The sequence below is a fragment of the Miniopterus natalensis genome, chromosome 5 (assembly GCF_054644295.1).
Source record: "Miniopterus natalensis isolate mMinNat1 chromosome 5, mMinNat1.hap1, whole genome shotgun sequence".
In the NCBI taxonomy this organism is placed as follows: domain Eukaryota; kingdom Metazoa; phylum Chordata; class Mammalia; order Chiroptera; family Miniopteridae; genus Miniopterus; species Miniopterus natalensis.
The window spans coordinates 55,737,215-55,756,165 of NC_142085.1; the positions used below are offsets into that span (position 1 = coordinate 55,737,215).

At 42.3% G+C, this 18,951-nt stretch overlaps 1 protein-coding gene across 2 annotated transcripts in view; it reads right to left on the reverse strand.

Annotated features, from left to right (window-relative positions):
- Nucleotides 1-1,035: 1,035 nt before the first annotated feature.
- The window catches only part of PDSS2 (decaprenyl diphosphate synthase subunit 2), a 185,853-nt gene continuing 167,937 nt past the window's right edge, over nucleotides 1,036-18,951 (reverse strand). Inside the window, exons 8-9 of one of the 2 annotated variants that reach the window (XR_001603546.2) lie at nucleotides 3,949-4,161; nucleotides 1,036-2,239 (exon numbers count right to left, since the gene is read on the reverse strand). Coding sequence is in view for 1 of the 2 variants with exons in the window: in XM_016217501.2 (XP_016072987.1) it covers nucleotides 4,003-4,161 (159 nt within the window). In the remaining variant the exon portion in view is untranslated. Of the gene's footprint in view, nucleotides 2,240-2,857; nucleotides 4,162-18,951 lie in introns of those variants that run through there. The other variant, XM_016217501.2, reaches the window with a different exon arrangement.

The window sequence follows — 18,951 nt, forward strand, 5'->3', positions numbered from 1 at the left end:
ACTTGATTATTACTAAAATATAATTAACAATAATGGAAACTTAATAATAATGGGATGACAATCTTGTCCTCACAGTTACATAGATTAGAAAACCAAGCCAATCCATCTCTGCCCTTTTGTGCTTTGGGTGCCCTCTCTAGGCTGAGAGGCAGTCATTACAGAGTCTAAAGATAAATCCTAGAGCTTCCATTGGCCACAAAGGTGATCTTAACCATAGGATTTTAGTGGGAAGACACATGAAGAGGCAGAAAAGGATCTTCTTGACACTAAGAACTGGAAGGAGACTGAACTGAAAAGGGTTTTCTGAAAAGCAAGGTTTTCCGTATCAGTGATGGACCAGCTGATTAACTAGAGCCTTTAAAAAAAGGGTATCCTTCAGCTGCCATTTTGCTGATTAAACACAATTTCCCCAAACCCACTTACCCAAAGAGATCTATGTTGTAGCAACCTGTCAGGTTTTGAAAGGTGATCATACAATCATGGCTATTCCGATTACTTTCTGGTCACCTGAGTTCAATGAGTTGTATATGTCTTCTACCCTAAGTGTGTAGGTGTCACGCACATCCTGAGCCATAGCAGTAACATTGTCGGAGAGAAGATAAAGTGTCAGACACTGGAGAATGGGACCTGGACCAGGCAAATAAGTCGCTGGTAATTTATTTTTATGTGTGACTAGATAAACCACATTATATGAGCAAGAAAACCTGAAGCAGATTTAGTGCTGTCATCAAGTAAAACTTACAACCAAGTTTAATGAGAAGCGTAATCCTTACCCTCTTTCAAAGTCTCTAATCCTGAATGGCAAATAGCTCACTATCTAATCAATATCTAATTGATTTTTTTTTTATGCCAGAAAAGTTTTTTTCTAAGTTGGGGAATTTTTAAAAAGAGGACTTAGTGGGAAAGAAAACTGGGAAATAGAATTTACATGTTTAGAAAAGAACGCCTCTAGAGGTGGGATTGAGAAAGATGTATCAGGCACAAAGGAAGGGGGTGTGTGTGGGGGGGGGTGCAGGCGCAAGGGGGAAGTCTCGATCAGCAACATGAACCGCTGGGGAGGCGGCCTGCCCGGGAATGGCTGGGGATTTCTCAGCAAGGCCGTGCTCTGGGAACTGCCTCTCCTGGAGTTCTGCAGTGAGACACCTGATTTGTTCCACAAGTGTTCTTTGAATGCCTAAAGCGTTGCCACTGGTCGAGATGGTGGGGACCTGGGAGTGAATGGCCAATTGCAAGGGAGTGCTGGTGAAGCTGGGAGGGAAAAAGCGGAGGTGGATAGTCTGGGCATAGGGAGGACTTTTATTTCAGGGACAGGGCGACCTGAGCATACTCACAGCCCCTAGAGGAGACACTGAAGACTCAAGAAAAGGGACGTGAAGGAGACAGGAGGCTACAGGCTTGAGCTTTTTGGAAAGGAGGTGATCCTCTCTGTGAATGGGGCTAATATTTACCCCCCGAGTGGTGATGGGATTCAAACAAGATGGAATAGTTAAGGCCCTTAACACAGAGCCCTCACTAATGCAATCTTTATTATACTCTCTGACAGGGAGCAGAGTGCAGGTGAGTTCAGGGACCTGGAGTGAGGTTTGAAGGAGATAACTGGCAAGTTTTGGGGGACCAATGGAAGGAGGCATGATCATGGTTACTGACTGAATTCTTCCCTCTAGCAAGAAACTGGAGGTGGGGGCACTGACAGACAAGGGTGAAGGATGGGACATGCTATGGCCACTAATTCTACCATTCCTTGGCCACAAAAGTGTAATTAAGCATGTCTTGGTTCCCCATATTTCTCCCTAGAGGTTGTGTGAAATTATAAGAACTTAATATGAGTTAATAAATAAATATCCCTGAAGATGGGGCCTGGAGAAAGGCTATCAGTATTTAATACTTTAGAGTGAATTCACCAATGTGTTACGTTTAACAAAAGCATGCCCAGATGCTGAGGAAGTGAGAACTCCGCTAAGTAAGACCTGAAAAGACAGGCAAGGTGCCCCATGGGCAGAGCAGAGCGCTGTCACTCACCAGTGAGGGTGGTAGGAAAGGTCCCAGAGAAAGCAGAAAGGTGGGTGTTGAAACAGGAGCCTGGGATTACATGTCATGCAGAGGTGAGCTGGGAATACTTCAGGTCACCTGGGAGGCAGCTGAGCAAGAAGCCTGCCATTAAGTTTCCTGCATTCCTTCAGGGCCCCTCTTTGGGCTTCACCTTCCCTTGTCCTTGAGTCTCACATAGCATCTTTGTTATCTAGACAGTCAGAAACGGCAAACTTTTAGAAAATAAGACAAAGCTGGAAGGGACTTCATATGCTGTCATTTAACCTTATTTTACAGATAAGGAAATTGAGGATCAGAGGGAAGTGATTTGCTTAAGGTGACACAGCAAACCAGTGGCTATACCAGAACCAGATGTGCCCTAGGATCTTTCCTTGTGTCCCGTGGCACCTGGCCATCTGCTCAATAAAACCTGCAGCTTGCCTAACTTCCTGCACACCCACACAGCGCCAAGCACAACTCCTTGGTGGAAGTTAATGATTAAAACCTAGTCTGCTCTAAAGCATCTAACCATAGTTATTAATTAAGCCCATTTCTGTGAGAAAAGGCATTTCAAACAGAAAAGTGTTCTCTTAAGTTAGACCTATAGGCCTTCAAATTGTAGTAGCATAAACTGTACAATTATAATATTTCAAGTACACTTAAAATATTTCATAATATAATGCATCAATCTCTGTAGCTGTAGATTTTCTCTTCATTGCAGGCCTAATGCTGAGCCCAGACAAAATGGTTTTGTAACTTTTTGGGGGGGGGGGCGGAATTTAACTAAAATAACTTCACTTAGTGTTGGAGTGAACAAGGTAATAAAATCTGTTTGCTGTGTCTGCCGTCTCCAGATAGGGCTGTAATTACACCACATAAGGAAGAAAGGTAGCTGAGTCTCAATCTAGATCATTTATGTAAACTCAGCCTCCTTGTCAACGGTGTTCTCATATTGCATGCACGCAAACCACACAAATATCTCCTCTGAGCCGCACGGAGACAGTGTCCGGTTGCAGGCCTGTGAGCTGGCTTCTATTCCTTCTGAAACTGATGTCTGTGGTTCAGACCAAAAATTCACATTCTGAGGTTTAAAAAAAGTATTGCCAATGAATTCCGTAGGGCAACTATTTTATTTATATATATATATATATATATGAAACTTATAAAAATCAAAGGTATTCTTTACTCCAGAGTATTACAAATAAATGCATTTCACTTGAAAAAAGTATCTTGTTCAGCTTTTAAAAAATTTTTCATTCTTTGAAATGTGTTTAAAAAAAAAATAGGTCTTTAGGAAAGAAAAACAGGCATTTCCTACTACAACCAAGTTAACATTTGATAACATTTTAATCTCTTAATTCAACTATTTGGCATTTTACCCCAGCAATCCCCCTGCAAATCTCACAAAATTCACAAAGCGTAAAGTATATTCATACTGTATCTATAAATACAGAGAAAGAACGGCCAGAAGACAAAGCATAGCTTTTTCGTAATCACTGGACTGCGTCTGTTATGACAAACAGGTCACGTCTTTGACTGACAGTCCTCCCTGGCCGGCCTTGTCAGTGTTTCTTTTGACACCTGCAGCTTCCAGCTCACTCCGTCCTCTCTAGAAGGAAAACCACAGGCCACCACCCTGGCGCCATCCCTGGCTCAGTCCAATCAATAAGGACTTATTTCCTGTCCATTTGCTGAGGTCACAGGAGCAAATCTCATTAATTATTTCTGCTACTGCAGCCTCAAGTGCGCTTCTGGCGTGACAAGTGAAAACTGCTTGACCTTTTTTCTTCTAATTTTGTTTGTAGCAGTTCCAAAAAGAAGGCGGTATTCATTAAGCAATGGGATAAAAGGAAAGAAAAGTGTATGTTTTTAAAGTCATTAGCAAATTGAGATATTTCATTATGAAAGCTCCCGGATCACCTCATTCCTCGTTTTTCTTCAGCTAACGAACAACAGTGTCTTTTTAATTTGGTGTCATGAAAATCTGGTCACAGCAAACACAATGTTTTCTAAAGCAGATCTGGCCTCCGAGGGAGGAAAGCTCTCCAGGGCTTCCAGGGCCTTGTTTCCATGGTAACGACACAGGTCAATAGCTGAAGTCACACCTTTGCCAGCTTTGATTGTTGCTCGCAACTGTTAAAAAACAAATGCACAATAAAAGTCAGTTTTTAAGGTAGCACAATTAAACTGGGAGGGGAGGGGAAAAACAAAGAAGGGGACAACCAGTATAGATTCCTTGTTTCTGCCACACTCTTTTGAGGTAAAGACGACATCGTTTCCCCAAGATCTTGAGGCACTAATGCTCCCTAAGGCTGTGCAGTGTCTGCGCTCCAGAGGAGCACAACAGGCTCAATCAGCCTGATGACATGCCCCCCACTCCCCACCCCCGTATCTTGAAATGTGCCCTACTGGGGGGGGGGGCGTTTGCGCCTCTGGCATTCTGAATTCAGCAGCCCGATATTCTTATGTGAGGAAGGCTGCAGTAACATCCTAGTTAATAACTAATTTTCCTACACTGTATGTTGACATGATATCCTTATGAAAATTCAAAGATAGACACTACATTAAAAAAGTGAACACTACATTTTTAAAACGGACTTTCTTTGGGAAGATTGAATTGAAAACGGCCTTTGTAAAGAATAAAGTAACTTCTCGCTAATGAATGGAGCTGATTTCCAATAAAATGGTTAAACTTTAGGGCTGAAAAAGATTCAGCCTTCCCCTCGCCCTGTCTTCTCTCTCTCAGTGACTGCCTCACATGCCTGCCTAAGTCCCTGATCAGGGACCCGAGAGTCCTCCATCCCTCACATCCACTCAGGCGCCACGGCAGCACCAGCTATGTTTACCCGGGACTGCGCTTTCTAGCCCCCGAGACTGGGTGGGGCCAAGTGACAAGTTTAAGTCCATGTGAAGGATGCATGCCACTTTGGGCTGCTAATTGTTCGTGTGAGTCCCTCCAGAGCCTTCCCTCTGGCACATACCCCAGCCACACTGGAGGGGCTCCTCAGCCTGGATCCCAGGGGGCCACTGTGAGCCACCACGGTGCCTCTCCAACCTGACGGGACGTGTCTTACGGGCAAGAACCACATCTGTGTTGGGATTGTGAGGGTGTCTGCAGCCATCTTGACTGATACTGTCACTGAGCCCTGGTCATTCTATCTTTAAAGCTCCCAACTTTATCTTTTGCTCTTTACGCCCATTGCCACCGCAGTGGTTCAGGCTCTCATCCTCCCTCGTCTGGGTTATTTTTTGTAATCACCTCCGAAAGTCTTCCATCTGCTTCCCCCTTTCATCATGTATGTAGGGAAACTACTTGCGGCTCTCGTCTCCCCTGAGGCTGTCTTCTTCTCTGCCACCAAGCTTCCCAAATTCGGAATGCGCTCAGCTAGGATGACAGCCCTGAGGGGCTGGGTGTCACTTCCAGGAGCAGCTATAGTGCCCTCTGCATACTGCAGTACAGCAGTTACACAGAGTTGTATTTTTAATTCTTCATTCACCCATCTGTCTCTTCATTAGATGTTAAGCTAGTGCATAATCCACGAAATATAAAAGAATAAAAGAAATATCCTGTTTTATTCCTCTAATCATAAGAGATCACAGGGGTCTGGAGAAGCTCAGTGGCTCACCCTAGAGTATAGATGGACAGTGGCAAAGCTGAGATGAAAAGCCAGGTTTTTCTTTTCTTTTTTTAAAATTTATTGATTTAGAGAGAGAGAGAAAGGAAAGGGGGGGAAGGGAGAGAAAGAGAAAGATCAATTTGTTGTTCCACCTATTTATGCATTCATTGGTTCTTTTTTTGGGTTGATTCTTGTGTGTGCCCTGACTGGAGATGGAACCCACAACCTTGACATATCAGGACAATGCTCCAACCAACTGAGCTTCCTGGCCAGGGCCCAGAAGCCAGGTTTTTCTAACACCCAGTCCAACAGCACTTAATACTGTGCTCCACCAGACTCTCAGCACTTCATGGATACTTCCACCCTGCATGTGAAATTGGGGTGAACTTGGGGACTCTTGCAGCCTAGGGGTCCCTGGTCTCTTGCCAATCGCTGAATGCATGAAGACACTAAAATGGTGCTGGGCATCACAGGCAGCCAGATTCAAACTCCCATTCTCGCTTTGTAATCTTAGGGAAGCCATTTAACTGCCCTGCGTTCTAAATGGAGGTAATGCCAGTCCCATGTAGGACTGCTGGGAGGACCACATGAGCTAGCAGAGTGCTTGACAGTGCTAAATGCTAAAACACTACAGATGTTCACAACGACTTAACTCTTCCTCCTCAGCCCTTAGCCACTGGCTCTGTTTTCATCAGGTTTTGTGGGAATGTAACCAGGCCCGTTCACTTAAGGACTGTCTGGCTGCTTCTGTGCTACGATGGCAGAGCCGCAGAGCTGAGGAGCTGCCACAGAGACTGTACAGCCTGCAAATCCTCAAATATTTACACTCTGAATATAGAAAAAGTCTGTTGGCTCCTAGACTAAAACAATGAATATCTTCTACCTAGATTCAACAATAGTTAATATTTTGCCATTTTTATTGTGTCTACACGTGTGTGTATGTTTATGTTTTCTGAACCATTTGAAAATAAATTGGGGGCAGTGGCATGCTGGTAAGTTAGCTCTCCAGGGGAAGACAAAGCTCTATTTGTAGCATTTGCAGAATTTTGCAATATAAAGACTCCCATCATTGAGTTGAAAGCTTCCATGGGTGTGGGATCACAAAATTAACAGGCTCAGTTGGTGGGACCTGCCTTGGAGACACCATGAACGCAGGAGGCTTCGCCCATTTTGACGTGTATCTCCTCAGAACATCCCTGACATAACCAGAATACCATTATCACAGCTAGGAATGTTCACGACAATTCTCTAATATTATCTAATATCTAGTCCAGGTGCAAATTTCCCCAATTGACTCTACAATGTCTTTTTTTTAGCCTTTTCAATTCCAACCATGGCCCGGCTGGGGGTGGCTCTACAGTTGAGCGTCAACCTAAGATCCAGGCGATCGGGGTTCGATTCCCGGTCAGGGCACATGCCCGGGTTGCGGGCTCGATCCCCAGTTGGGGTGTGCAGGAGGCAGCCGATCAATGACTCTCTCATCATTGATGTTTCTATCTCTCCCCCTCTCTTTTCTTCTCTCTGAAATCAATAAAAATATATTAAAAAAAATAAATCCAACCATGATCAATCCTGGTTTACACAATGCATTTGTCTGCTATGACACTTTAATCTTTCCCCCCTACAACGTTGTGTTTTTTTTGGCATTGCTATTTTGAAAGGACCAGGTTGTGTCATACATTCTGTATTTCTCTGATCATTTCATTTAGTTTGGTACTCTATTACTCAGCTAGGCTCAAATGAATATTCAAAGGTGGCTTATATGATATGTAACCCTAAAATGAAGGATAATTCAGATTAGGACAAGACAGCACCCAGGAGGACATCACTGAAAGTTCCTCAAATCCTAAAAGAGTGAATTTCTCTCACCCAATGATGATTTTACTTCCAGTTAATAGCTGAATCTGTTCTGTCCACAGAGGTGGGATCTCAGGGCTTCAAGTGCCAAGGGACCTGAGTCCAGGTGTAAAATGCCCACTTAACAACTCACCAGTAATCTAATACTTCATGGAAGGTACTGTTCCTCACAGCATCTGTAAACACTTCCACCACGTACACAAACTATTGGCTCAAAGGAAATCCTTTAGATATAATTAGTAGACTATACATGAGATTTATTTTATACTGTAAATTAGAATAAGCAATGGGTCTATCCTGATAAGACAGTCTTTTCCTATGTATACAAATGTGACAAAAAACACATTAAGCTGGGGTTGTCAAACTTGAGTGACCATAATATTCACCTGGGGAATTTTAAAATGCAGATGCCTAGACCCCATTCCTGGAGATGGAGTCAGTAAGGCCTTTAAAAAATGTCTTTTAGGTCATTCCGATGATTAGCCAGATTGGGGAGTACCTCACATGTATTTTGAGTTAGTTTATTTTAATAATATTTGTGTTGGGTTTATACTGTTTCAGCTACACTTTCAACTAATTGTCTTTGCAATGATCTAATTCAATTCAACAAGCATTTGTTGGTCACCTATGTAGCCTAGGTATGTTGTAGGAGCTGGAGACACAGAGAGAAACACCACCTCCCAGGACCACCTGTAAGAGGGGCTGGTATAGGGCTACAGGACCAGAAAGGGTTAAATAGAACATAGAGGGATTGGATCTATGATCTTGGTTCTAATAGCTGCAAGAGAAAAGACCACAATTAAAAAAAAAAAATCCTTCTACTTTTGCCTTCACCTACATTTTGACTGGGCAGAGCCCAAATTAATGCAGAGACAGAACTTTTCATATTAGGACATGGCTAGAAGAGCGAGCATGCCAATACCGGCCCTTACGACTGGAAAAACACTTTAGCTGTGGGATAAATAACACACACACACACCCTGAAGGTGAATTACTAGTCTGTGTTTTATTTCCCTAATATAGCACTTTAGGGCACTAAAATAATTAAATCTCTAATTAATTCCACTGAGCAATTGTATAATTGTGGCATCACCTGAGATAAATTAAGTCCAATCTCCTGCTAGAGGATCCAATTAAAGGTATTAAAAGACAGAAGAGGAGGCAAAGTACTTAAAGGTAAGTGCACTGTCACCTAACGTTTGTCACAAGGTGTTACTAGATACCTTTTCAGCAATAAATGCTGCTTCAAGAAAGCCTTTTCAGAAAATCATTGTATGTCTCTAAAAGCCATTTGGTTCAAAAGTGCAAGACCCTGCCACGGGGTTTAAGTAGCTTTTGGAGAAGTGGAGGCAGAAGTCACTGGAGAAGGAAACCAGAGAAAGACTTGAAGACCCAGAAGAAATGCCAAGCACAATCCTATCTGACTTCATTTTGCAGAAGACACTGGGATGAGAGAGGCTGCACAGGGAATTTGTGAAGTAGCCTGGGTTCCATTCTCACATCCAGGCGCTTTCATTCTACAGCACTGGGAGACATTTGAAGGTAACCCCAAGTGTCCTTTCACCCAACTGGACAGAGTGCTTAGAGAAAACTGGGATGCTGAAACTCATCTGGACACAAAATACACCTTCTTCTGAAGAGACCAGGTAACAGAGAGTAAGGGAGTATAAAACCATACATTAAAGTTTTTTAAAAATTTATTAATTGATTTGAGAGAGAGAAATGTCAATTTGTTGTTCCACTTATTGATGCATTCCTTGGCTGATTCTTGTATGTACCCTGACTGGGGATCAAACCCGCAACCTTAGCACATTTGGACCATGCTCTAACCAACTGACTGCCCAGCACATTAAAGGTTTTTTTAAAACACCTGGATAAGGGTAAAAGGAAACAAATGGAAGCTATGGTGAAATGGGAAGAGACCATATAGTTCTTTTTTTTTTTTTTTTTTTAAATACATCCTTATTGATCTCAGAGAAAGGAAGGGAGAGGGGGAGAGAGAGAAACATCAATGATGAGAAAGTCACTGATCGGCTGCCACCTGCACGCCCCCAACTGGGAGTCGAGCCTGCAACCCGGGCACGTGCCCTGACCGGGAATCGAACTGCGATCTCCTGGATCCTAGGTCGATGCTCAACCGCTGAGCCACGTCGGCTGGGTGAGACCATATACTTAATCAAGGGCAGAAGTGGACCATGCTTCCCTGGTGGAGATGATGATGCTGGCAGAAAGGTAAGATTCAGGAATGATAAGGACTTCAGTCTTTAAACATCTGCTAAACTCACGTATCGTAGTTGACAAATTCCTGGTGTGCCTGACTGATACAATTTTATGTATCAGAAGATAGAAGAAGCACTTCTCGCTTAACTGCGTCAACATAATTGGATGTAAGGGTGATAGGAATCTGGAGAGAGAGAGAGGGAGGGAGGGAGAGAGAGAGAGGGAGAGAGAGAGAGGACACAGGCCATCTTGGTATTAGAATCAGGTTAAGAAAGGACCAGCGGGCGTGGTTTTAGACACCCAGACTATACATTAGAAGAGTGCATTGCAAAAACTAGTGAAAAGATTACCATGATTCTAAGAGGTCCTAAGTAGAAATACAAGGTGGGAGACAGTAGGTCTACAGTTATTTGTATAGAAAATAATACATTAATAAATAATAATACAAGAATAAACTCAGCGTTTCTTGTACTCACAACTGTAAACCTACTTTGCTCGCCCTGCATAAAGGGCAATAGGAACCTCTGAAAAACTAAATTCCAACAATGGTCATACTTAATTATGAACAAAACCAAAATAAATGGCTACCGACTAAGCTGCCTCAGGGCTCAGACCCGAAAGGGCCCTGGCGTGAGGGGAGGAGCATATCAGCCCTTCTGCTTCTGGGCCCGGGCTGAGCACCTGCTCTGCACAGGGCAGCTCTGTGGAGATGGACGCTATCCCTGATTTGAAGGCGCTGACAAAGGAGAGGAACAAAGCTGCAAAAACTTGTGGGAATCCACCCATAAGTCTCTACTGTCACCAGGATACTTGTCACAAATATTTTTAAAGTTCCATTCCTTACAGAAAAATGTTCAGAAACAACCAACCTTGTTAGAATCTGCAAAAGACTGATGGCTGTGGTCGAATTAAAACAAGTAAGCTCAAATATTCACAAAAGATATATTGTTAAGAGAAGACAAAGAGGAAATGGAACAATTAAAGAATGAGTTAAAATTGTAATGACTAAAATAGGTTACATGAAGAGAGGCCTTTAAGGGTGAAACGTACATCCACGAAGCCATTACCAGTTGTCAGGAAGGCCCTGGATGCAGCTGCCATCCTGGCTTTTTTTCTGCTTTCCGGTGTCCTTCACTTTCCAAGACCACCCACCCTCCCAGTGCAAACACAACATCTCTAGAAGAAGTAACCAGCAGCTTTCTCACTCATTCTGTCTGATGCTCCTGTCAGGCTTCCATCTTCCGGCGCTTCCCCTCTCTGCCTCCCTCCTCACTCTGAAGACCTGGTTTCTGGTCTGGTGCACGTTCCCAGAGGCACCTACCCACCTCTGTCTGCTCCTGCATGCTTAGGCTGCACAGACATGTCCCTTCCGGCTAACTGAAAGATTGTGAGAAACCTCAGGGATGGTGAGATTCAAATCACTTTTAACACAGGACAAAAGACAAAGATGAGTGTGCAAAGGTGCACGCCCTGGAACACAGGCCAGTGGACTTATGAACAATTATGGCAAAATTCCAGAAAGGGTTATTAAATAGATGGTTTGTGGTGATGGCAGTCCCAGGATAGGTCACAATGGACAGGTAAGTCATGGCAAAAGCAAAACACTCTCATTTGCCTTTGGATATGACCACTTGGCTGTTAGCTTCAGAAACAGTAAAGACGAAGTATATTCAGATTTTGGAAACTTGGTCCTTTGTGGATAAGACAGAGAAATGGGGTCTGAATTAGAGTATGTATTATGGATTTGAATATGTAAAACAACTATTCCTAGAAAGTGGTTAGTAGTGGATTGACATCGAGCAGAAAAACGATTTTGAGTGTTGTGCTATAGGACTCAATACCTGCTTTCTTTCCAGTATCACAGTTCTATGCATTGCTTGGGTGAAGATGGAGAAGAAATGCATATTCACTTTTTTTAAATTTTTAAAAATATCTTTATTGATTTCAGACAGAAGAAACGAGAGGGAGAGAGACAGAAATATCAATGATGAGAGAGTCATTGATCGGCTGCCTCCTGCACGGCCCCTGCTGGGGATTGAGCCTGAAACCCGGGCATGTGCCCTGACCAGGAATCCAACAGTGATCTCCTGGATCCTAGGTTGATGCTCAACCACTAAGCCACGCCCGCTGGGCTAACTTTTAATTTTTAGATGTCATGCGGCTAAGAGAGGGAGCTAACACATGGACAGCATGAAAATGTTAATGGTTCTGACATGTTGAACAATAGACTTATACTAGCCAGATGAAATGTAACAGGGATAACAATGTAGTTGTGTATTTAGGTTTCAAAAATTAATCGTAAAAGTGTAAGCTCAGTGTAGCGATGACTCATTAAAAAATGCTGAGAATCTGTGATAACCACATTCCTTACAAAATTCAAGACTATAATGTAGACTTAAAAAAGCAAACGCAAACTTTGGCAGCATCAACAAGTGTACATCTCCAAAACACAGGTGGGAATGGTCACATCACACTCTCTGATGGTCAACTCATGTTTAGAAAACTATGTTCAGTCCGGGCCGACACTGCCATGTGTGAGAGGGGCATTCAAGACAGACTGGGTCCAGTATTAGGATGAAGAAGCATTTGGCAACACGTCATGGAAGGAAATGTTTAACCTGGAGGATTAAAGGCAATGATGAAAGCTATCTTCAAATATCTAGAGTGATCAGATGGAAGGAGCAGTCCTGCTCTATATGCCACGAGGCGCAGTTCTGGAAAGCAGATTCCAATTACAGATAAGACACAGCTTTCAAATGTCTAGAGTTGTCCAACAGCAGCATAATTATTTTTGACAAGTTGTGAACTCCCTATTAATCGAAGTCCTTAGCGACTGGATGACCATGTCAGGGAAAGTATGAATGAAACTCTGAGCAGGTGTGGGAGGTGGAACAAGGCTGCTTCCAAAGCGCCATCCAATTCCAAGGTGCTAGCTGACAGTGCTTCAATGGGAAGGTCTCGTCAACTTCTAAGTGGCAAGACGGTACATCAGGAAAAGCTATAATTATAAACCTTCCTCTACTATGGTAAAGTGCAAAATGCACTGCAAACGACATAAAAAGCATTCCTTCTTACTTAAGAGTAATGAATTATTTGCAAGAATCTATAAGAAAAAGATTCTACTGATCTTACCTAAATATCTTACTTTGGCAGAGACAGGAGAAAGAAATAAGAGAATTCTTAGTTATTTTCTTAATCGCACGAATTCACATGCAAAACAGTAAGCGTTCTATTAAACTGAGGCTTGAGAAGCAATCGGTGCTTATAACTGACCACAGCTTTATCCATATTCTGATTCAAAGCTGGTTTTTAATTTGGGTATCACATGCTACAGAGGAACTTAATTCTACACACAACATTCAAAAAGCAAACCTGGGACTGCGAAGCTTTTTAGTAAACTCTGCAAGAGAAATTCAAAAGCAAAACACAGCATAGGCTGTGGAGTGCAGTGAGGAGCCACTCTTGCCTGTAGCTTTTTTAGGAATGAGTCAATAAATACTAAGCGCTGTAATCTGACAAATACTGTGCTGGTTATTTAAAGAGAGCACTGTAGGACGAGAGCACTCATCATGTAGGCATCAAGCAGTCCTGGGGGCTCTTTGAGGAATACATAAACTATGTAAGAGTGAATTTGGGTTTCTATTATTTTACTTAGGTCCTTATCTGACTTACACATTTCTTAAATCCTTCTCATGTCTCAATTTTCATCTGCTTTAGCATTTGGATGCTGTTACTTGGGGATCACTTCCCTCAAAACTACTTCCACCACCACCACCATCCACAGGACCCTACATTCCTAACATCCTAACACGGATCCTGATGCAAAATGAGCTTAAAGCACATTTATGACTTCCATCTCTAGAAAGCACCTCAAACTACAGAACAATTACATTTAGTGAGAGTAATGCCAACGAAATAAATGCGTACCCCAGCCAAGCCTTCGAGGCTGCGTGAGGCTCGGGAGAAATGCGGGGACCGGTGTCTGAGGTGAGGACGGTACTCTCTCTGCCGTGTATGATTACGATCATACCTGCAAGGTCAGCGCCTCTTCCGGGCGCAGGTCTCTGTGGTAAGCCACAGAGGGTGTATCTGTAAACACACATCCTTGCCTCCCTCAAAAGAATGATGGTAAGGACCTGTTTTAAATGGTTATATCTATAAAACACTTTTGGAAGAATGAAGAATGCTTACCAGTTTAAAAAAAATCATAATAATTAGTGCACTGGTTGAGCAAACATAAATCCTAAGAGAGTCTTTTACTAGACAGCCGCTATTTCTGAGACTAGGACTGTGCTGGATTAGAGAGCAATGCATAACGCTTTCTGGGTGCGTGACCAGAGCCTGCAGTTCTCCCTTCTTCTGTCTTGTGTCTAAAGCATCGTGAGAAGCAGTAAGGTGGCAACACACCAGAGTCAGCAGACGGGGGCAGAGTCATGACTCGGCGAGACGGTAACTGTGAACACTGTTAGATAATTTGACCTCTTCTCCATAACATGAAGGGCTTCAGGGATAGAATTTGATAGAAACATCTGATCAGGTGTGTCTTGAACAGAGCGCACACTGAAACACGCGTGTGAGGGCATGATGGCGTGCCCCACAGAAAGATCATGGCACATACAAAGGCCCGCAACCGTTCCTACCCAGTGTCGCAGATCTCATCAGAGTGGACGCAGATGAAGGTTAGCAGACTTTCCCGAGATCTAGACCAGGGAGGCCTTCCACAGGGGGCGCCATTGCGCTACACAGGAGCCAATCTTCAGAGCTTCATCATTGGCTTTACCATGGCCTGGTGAACAGGTAAGATCCTTCATCAAGCCAGGACATCAAGGACTTGGGGGGAAGGGACAGGATCCACTCACCACAGTGGGGAGGCTGAGCAGTACTTGCGGACACTGCTTAGGAAACATGGCTTCAGATGCAGCAACTAAATAAATTACAGGTTTCTGATAGATCAGACATCCTGAAATCACAAAATCCTTATTGCTGTACAAAATCAGGCTGCAGGGTCAGTGTATAAGTTTGGAAATATCAATCTAGGTTGTGACAAAGACTTCTAACTTACTAAAACTACATTCAGCATCTACACAGAAGTGCTTCTCTTTCCTTTCTCTCAAAAAACATACTTTTGGAAAACCCGTGTTTCTCTATTTTTTGTGTGTGTGTTTTTTTTTTTTTTTAATGACAAGGAAACAGACAATATTCCCTTCAGCTCTCCTCAGAACTCTTTCAGGGGACTAAACAGGCTCCTCTGTGGGGACAGAATGCTCTAGCCTCTACATAAAGCCACATAGGCTCTCCCTGTGCACAGGTGGCTCCTGATACCACAAACTGGGAGCAATAATTGAATCCAGCTATCCCACAGTGCAGAGCATTCACCCACAGAACCAGCCTAGAGGGCATTTTTAGTTAGCTTTCTAGACTAAGATTCAAAAGGTTACTCCAATTGCAACTTTATTTCAACCCAGGGAGGGCAAGGCATGGAGGATATAACAATATGATCAAAAGAATACTTGGGGCAAAATAACAGGAGCAAAGGTGGAGTCAAATACGCCTTATGAACTAAAAGTACAGAATATAGGCACAAACATTTGGCATACCTTAGATCATTTATTCATTCAACAATAATTCAACAAACATTTATCGGTTACCTAGTACGTGCAAGGCACTGTGTTAGGCCCTCAGGGTATATATAATGGTGAGCAAAACCGGACAGGCCTCCAGGCTTGCAAACAAGAACTGGTCATTGACATTCTAAGTCTGCCCAAGCTTCCTGACAAATGTCAGTTAGTATGTAAACATGTCATGTTTTAGGGGCCAGTAATTCAAAATGGTTAATTTAAGAATGGGAGAGATTGCCCCACTAAATATTATTCCTATGAACTAAGTAATTTCACATTTTATTTTTTTTTAATTTTAATTTTTGTTTAAAATATTACAGATGTCCCCTTTTCTCCCCAGTGACCCGTTCCACCCCCTCTTACCCCTCCCCAGTCCCTCTCCCCACCATTGTCCGTGTCCTTGGGTTGTGCATATACGCACATAAATTCTTTGGTTACTCTCTCCCCCTCCACCCACCTGCTCTCCTCCATCCCTCTGACATTCGTCAGTCTCATCTATGCTTCGGTGTCATTGAATCTATTCTGTTCATCAGTTTATTAAGTTCTTTAGATTCCACATATAAGCGAGAGTAATTTCACATTTTAGATATAAAATTAGAAACCAAAGATCACAAAGTAGGAACACATGATCTGAAGAAAAACAGAAAAGAACTGCTTAGAGGATTGAATTAAACTAGTATTAATAGTATTAGGCTAACAACTGAGGGGGTGGCATATTTTATGATGTCCTACAGAGGCTTATTATTGATATCATTTAATAATTTTATTCATGATGCACAAGGGAATAGAGATTATGACCATTAAATCTGCTGATGCCATTGAGGTGTGTGGGATTGCTAACACCTCAGAGGACAAGAATCTAATTTTCAAATAACATTGAGAAATTAGAAGACTAGATCATCAAAGCAAGATGATAGTCACTGAGGACCAGTGCAAAATAATACACTAGGAACATTTAGAAGGAAAAAAACCCAGCTTGATGATGAGCAACAAATAAATGTCCAGAGGGCAACTGTTTTGCAAAATGACTCGAAGGCTTATAATAGGCACACCCTGGTTAAAGACATTAACGATCGCATGTGTGATTAGAATTTATTTTGATTAAAAGTTTCACAGGGTACAAAAGCTTCTAAGATTTATTATGAACAGAAACTGATCGACGATTATTTTTCCATCATTAATAATTACATATTGAGGGAGATTTGGTATCAGAGCAGTAGCTGCAAAAACCGATTTTAATAAATTAATTGTTCTGAAAAACAGAGTAAGCAAAATCCACTCATTATTGCTGTAAGAAAAAACAGTTGTCTGAAATGTGATTGCCAAAAGAAAAAGAACTGGTTTTATCTGATTTTTACGGAAACACAGAGTGGGGATTTCAGGCTTTTAGCTGGCAGCTCTGCAGATTCCTCCTGCACCGACCACGGCGCTGCATCAGGTCATCACACAGCAAGGCAACGCCTGCCCAGTGCACTAGTTCCCATTCTCTCGGCTGTCCCCCAGCACCGCAACCGCCTGCGGCCTAGCATAAAACTTGACAGCGTAAAACATTTACATTTCAACTGGGCATCTCTGCCTCTTGCCATAGAAGCAGGCAATTCTTTAGGAGCCTAGAATTATATTCTGATTTTATCACTACAAACGCATTTTTCAAAGCTCAGTAGCCCAGGTCATAATCTGAAAAAATTCCAATTCAAATCAGAGTTCACTTTAAAAGCAGAAATCCTTAAAAAGTACAATGTATTGCTTATTTTAAACATCTGAAATGTTGTCATCATAATGCCCTTATTTTCATTTTTACGTGTTGTCTCCCAGTCTTTATCAAGCATATAACATTTTACACAGTTGCATCCGTATCATAATGGCATTTGAATTCGGATAATTTTTCTTTAAATTCTACAGGGTGGAGCAAAAGAAGGTTTACAGTTGTTTGTATGGGAAATAATATAATAATTAATAAATAATAATAGAAGAATAACCTCTATGTTTCCCATACTCACAACTATAAATCTACTTTTGCCCACTCTGTATTATAAACATCTGATCTAATTGGACCACAAGTCCTTTATGGAAAAAAGATGGGGGAGGGTAATGTGAATGCTTCTAAATAATCTCCATAATTATCACTAAAACAGAAATCCTAAATGTTAAGACAACTTCAAGAAGGCTAGAGGGAACAAGAGATTTCGCGCATACAGTGATGCTGTATGGGATATTCTATCAAAGGAGCTAATGTAAAGTCCCAGGGTAGGAGAGGCAGCATCTGTCCAAGAAAGGGGTACTGGGAAGAGAGAACACGGCAACATCTGGTCTCTGAATGTGCCAATGTGAAAAATCCTCAGAGCCAGTTAGCTAGGGTTTGGGATAGAATGAGCAGGCATAAATTGTCTGCCAAGAAAAGAAAAACGAGAAAAAAAAAAAAAAAAAAAGAGCCTGGTTTTGTCAGTAAAGAAAGGACAATAATATTTATAGAAAATTTTCTATATTCAGGGTTCAAAACAAGAATTTTGGACTCAATATGCAGCAAAATGTTTGACACAATCTATGTATAATAAAAGGGAAAAACTGGCTAAAAGGGCAGCCCTTGGAAAGGAGAAACATGACATGAAAGGAAAGACTTTTTTTCTTCTTAAAGGGGAGTGATGATATGTGATCATGCAAATACAAATGCAAATGTCTGTGGACAGCACTGTTAGATGGTTGGAAGAGAATTTTAATGTGTACCCTATGCAAATGCGTTTTATAACAAAACAAAATGTGCGAGGCCTTCTGCGGGTGGGGAGGAAAGAGGGGAGCAGCCACTCTAGACTCTGTGCCTGAGAGGCGAGGGAGGACCAAGGACCAGGCCGGAAGAACGTGCTGCTCTGGGACCCTGAATAAATTCCAGGAGAGAGGGTAAGTCCAAAAAAAAAAAAGCTCACCCAGCCTGTGTGGCTCAGCAGATAGCCTCAATCCATGAACCTAGAGGTCATGGTTTGATTCCCAGGCAGGGCACATGCCCGGGTTGCAGGCTCAATCCCCAGATGTGCAGCAGGCAGCCGATCGAAGTTTCTCTCTCTCCCTTCTCCCTCTTTCTCTCTAAAATCAATAAAAATTTTTTTTAAAAATCCCTCTTACATTTGACTGAGGACTGGATGCCTAATAAATTAACACCTGCAAGACCTTTCTTTACCTAGTGCTTCATCTTGAGCAATTCTCTGTGGTTAGAGTGAACTTAAGAAAACAATAGAAAGAACAACTCTGCTGTACTGAGTCATGGGGAAAATTATATGAACTGCACAGCAAAGACTGGTGATGAGTATGAAGAAAGCTGCTGTAAATTTAGAGTCTTTGTGTCAAAATTAGGATGAATGTCAAGGCCCATTTAAGGCCCAGTCCTAGGCACTTGTGAAAGAAGAGCAGGAGGCCCACTCAGTGCTGACAGGGTTTGGTTCTGACCAAGTGACATTTATATGTATCTGTATATCTGAAGCAATTATAAAAAAGAAATTAGGAAAAGCCTGCATCTCTGTGATGGAGATATTTAAGCAAGCCATTCTGAATGTGTTAAAAAATTAAAATTGTAGAATGCCGAACCATAGGTGCCATGTTTTGCCTGAAGTGGTAAAAAT